This window comes from Branchiostoma floridae, chromosome 1 (genome assembly GCF_000003815.2).
Source record: "Branchiostoma floridae strain S238N-H82 chromosome 1, Bfl_VNyyK, whole genome shotgun sequence".
NCBI classification, from domain to species: domain Eukaryota; kingdom Metazoa; phylum Chordata; class Leptocardii; order Amphioxiformes; family Branchiostomatidae; genus Branchiostoma; species Branchiostoma floridae.
This window is the reverse complement of record NC_049979.1, coordinates 30,616,668-30,620,463: the sequence shown is the minus strand read 5'-3', so window position 1 is coordinate 30,620,463 and position 3,796 is coordinate 30,616,668. Positions and strand designations below refer to the sequence as shown.

Sequence of the window (3,796 nt, the reverse complement as noted above, 5' to 3'; positions counted from 1 at the left end):
ACGTCACGCACTGTGTGGTGCTGGTGTTTTACCATCATGGAACGGTTCCATAAGAAGTTGTCAATACGAGACTATGTTGAGTATGTTGACTATGCGTCCACTGTCGTCCTTGAGTATACACCGCACGCGTTCCATATTAGCGTGGAGTCAGCGGTTGGTCTCCTAGAACCCACACACGCACCAAGAAGCTTGGATGCCACGCAACTCAGGTAATGATACTAAAAAGAAGAGGCGCGACGGAAGGCACCACCCCATAGCTTCATATGGATGAGTCAATCACTGCGCAGAAAGAATAGGTAACTATCTTTCCTGCGCTGTGATTGGCGATGCCTATATTAGGCGAAGACCCAATCCCATATAAAGGCAGGATAGACTATTCACATGCAGTTTGACGGACTCATCCGCACAGCCTGGAATCCGTCGAAGACGTGAACATGGGATAGAAGGAGTGGGACAAGGGAAAAGAGGTAGGCACGATGGAGCGTAGTTTTTCTTTTTCGCCCGCCCACCCACCCACCCACTCAGTCTGGGGAATGTTATATGTATCACATCTTCGCGCGACTCCAGGCACCACCCCATAGCTTCATATGGATGAGTCAATCACTGCGCAGAAAGAATAGGTAACTTTCCACATTTGAACTTTAAGAGTGTCATATTCCTCTAACTATATATGCTTCGGTATCACAGGCATATGCTGGTGTTATAGGTCCATGTACCACTGGTACTGTTTCTTGTTAGCACAGCTGTGCAACTGACGTGTGTTAATCCGATGTTACAGATAGGGACTGGTGACCCTGCTCATGAGAAGAAGAATGAGCTCCGTTTGGAACTCGAGGTACATGTACATATACCGATCATGCATGTGCCAGTAGGCTGCCTTTCTTTCAGCTTTGACTTACATCCAAATTTCACTCTAGATTGAATATATGGTTTTAACGTTGCGTTTTGTTGTATTGTGTGCCACAGAAAGTTCTGTCACGGCCATCCAACGCGGGGTCCTGGTACAAGTTCGACGTGCTAAGGACTGAGTTGCAGATGCTAGAGGCGCCGCTGTGTGGCCTCGTCGCACAGCCAGTCGAGGTAAGCGGAAAACCCGTGCTACGATATATTCATATAGCATAGCCGCCTTCAGGCAGCTTTAAAGTGTTTTGTTATCCAGTTGGGATATACAGGAACTGGGTCATTACAAGATGAAGTAGAGGAGATGTTGTCTTGTCTATTTACCTGTTTGTTTGTTTGTTTGTTTGTTTTCAGCGAATTTTATCCGTTCCTTTAAACCCACAGGACCAGTGAGGAGACACGAGACCTCACCAGATGTGGAAACCAGTAGATTGGGTTGCGTCTAAACAAGTCTAGTTTTGCGATGACTTTTATAGAGTATCTGATCTGCATCTCAACCTATATGATAATGCCCACTGTTTGTATACTGCATGTTAAACTTTGTAGTAACACACAGTTCTGTAATAGTTGCATCTCATCTTATTACAAAAGTAGTCATGCTGCAAAGGTTGGTGTTTGTTTCTACAAGGTATCAATCTCATCTATCAATTTGCAATCTTTGTTATTAGGCGTTAATATCTGCCTAACATTTCATGATTTAGAGAAAGTTTAAATTTTGAATGATGTCTTTTCTAAATGCTGCCATGCAAACCACGTCTTTCTACCCTTTCTACCTTTTCTACCTTTCGCAGATGAAAACACTGTTTACATCTTCAACTGATGCACATCCTTACCCTTACAATATACATTGATGTGACGTTTGGGATAGAATCATTATTTGCTTTTTGCTCACCAAACAATACACGTTATATATGTACGTTAGAATACATTTGTACTTTTGTTTCAAATTAGGTGCGGACCAGCAATAAATAGTCGGAGGGTTAATGACTTAGAATAAAGCAGAATGCAAAAACAATAAAATTCACTATTACTTTTATTACTATTACAGAAAAACACGAAAGACACTATTGACTTTGGATCAAAATTTCCACTTTGCACCAGGAGGTTGCCTGTTAAATTTGAACTTGTGTTTGTATTCATATTTACGTGATTGTGACATTACACACATGCAAAAACGAATAGCAAACCATGGGTTTCACAGTGTTTCTGGCTTAACCAACCGGCATTGTGGCTATGGCACAAGAATCCTATCACACTTCACCACACTGATTATCAAGAGCTTTCATAATGTTACACAAGTTATACTAGTCACAGGACAACACCGTGGTGTTTGTTCTACTGTACAAGCTTCTGTAGCTGGTTAACGTTAACGTTGTTCAAAACGCCTTCTATGACGAGGCAGCCGGGCCTGGGCCATTTGTGTGTATATCACTGTCGCTTTGCTTCCACCTGTGTTGTCAAAAATCTAAATGTGTGCTCATTCTTATCGGACAATTTCTCGCTATGTCAAATAAAGATTGCGTGCACCAAGATTCTGAGTTGTGTTATATTGTGTTGTGTTACATATTGAACTAGCGCTATTTTTGCATTGCCGCGCCAGCGGCAATGCCTTATGCCAGCTTTCTTCCATGGATCCATGGACGGACCTTTTAACCCAGCCCTTCCAAAGCCCCTTCCAAAGGCCCTTCTTTCCTTGCCGAGTTTCATTGCTTAGTTAGACAATGGTACATTCCAGGCGAGTATTAAAACTCTCTTCTACAGGCATGTTACTGTATGTGGTCCAGCGTAATAAATCTACGCTTTAACTCACCATGTTTATATAAAGATATATCACAAATTGCATCAGAAGGAACTTATTTTGTAATGAAAAATAATGCATATTCATTGTGGGTCAAAAAGTTTTACAAAACCTGTTTAATGTGCCAATAATTCATGTGACATAAATTATGATAATGAGGTAAATTTCCAATATCCCCTTTTGCTGCATTTCCTACTGAAGTTGCTAGGTGTCGCTCTCAGCAGTTCAGTCATAAAATACGCGGCAATGCACAGCTTTTCTTAAAAGATTTCTTGTTTTAATTCTCCTGTCGATTTGACAGATAAGGAGGCAGACAGGCATTTACCTGCACATGACTTTTTATGGTGAAGGAGGGGTGTGCCATTCCTTCTCCACCCTCTCGTCTACAGGGGCAATTGTATGCAACGTGTGAGGCGGCTCCAGCAGATGCAGCTTTGTTGTTCGGAGTATCCGTCTCCTAGGAGGACTTCCGACCAAGGATGTAAGAGGTTCCTCCTACCCTAGCGCTATTATAGTGAATGTTATACATGTGTATAAATCTATTTCATTTATTCCATACCTCCGCCAATTCACTATCTTTTCTTCTCCGATCAATGAGAGGACTGGACCACCCACTGCTGCTATTTACACACGTAAGTCAGCTTTGATCAGATGTGAATAATTTATCTCAGCGTATCTTGGAATTGGTAATTAATTAGGAAAGTTTATAAATCCACTGCAGTGCATAAAAGGACTTTCAAACTTGTCACATATGTAACTGAGAAAGAGAGAAATTAATAGACACTTGGCCAAAGCCCTCTATCATCATTTACTATTCGGCCAGGCCGGAGTCTGGTAGAGACTACATGATTTTGACAAAGCACTATGAAAGTTACACTGGAAAGTATCACACCAGTGTACATAATTTCATTGTCACCTTTCCTAGAAGTTTATGTTTTTGGTAGCGTTTGTGGGAACACACGTTCATGCAGTCGTTTGCTGTTGGGGATAGGTACTCTTTAGTAATGCATGAATAAGAGTTTAAGTCTTGAATAAACGCATGGTTATTTGGCGAAGGGATGTGTTCGTGGAACTCTAGTTGTAACATTCAACAGCTCA

At 41.6% G+C, this 3,796-nt stretch overlaps 1 protein-coding gene across 2 annotated transcripts; it reads left to right on the top strand.

Annotated features, from left to right (window-relative positions):
• Positions 1–778: 778 nt before the first annotated feature.
• LOC118430853 lies at positions 779–2,386 on the top strand (the record flags this gene model as incomplete). Of its 2 annotated transcripts, none has more annotated exon segments than XM_035841897.1 (3): positions 779–835; positions 967–1,080; positions 1,285–2,386. In XM_035841897.1, coding segments are annotated over 3 exon segments (180 nt in total), but the record flags the coding sequence as incomplete, so codon positions are not given.
• Positions 2,387–3,796: the final 1,410 nt, after the last annotated feature.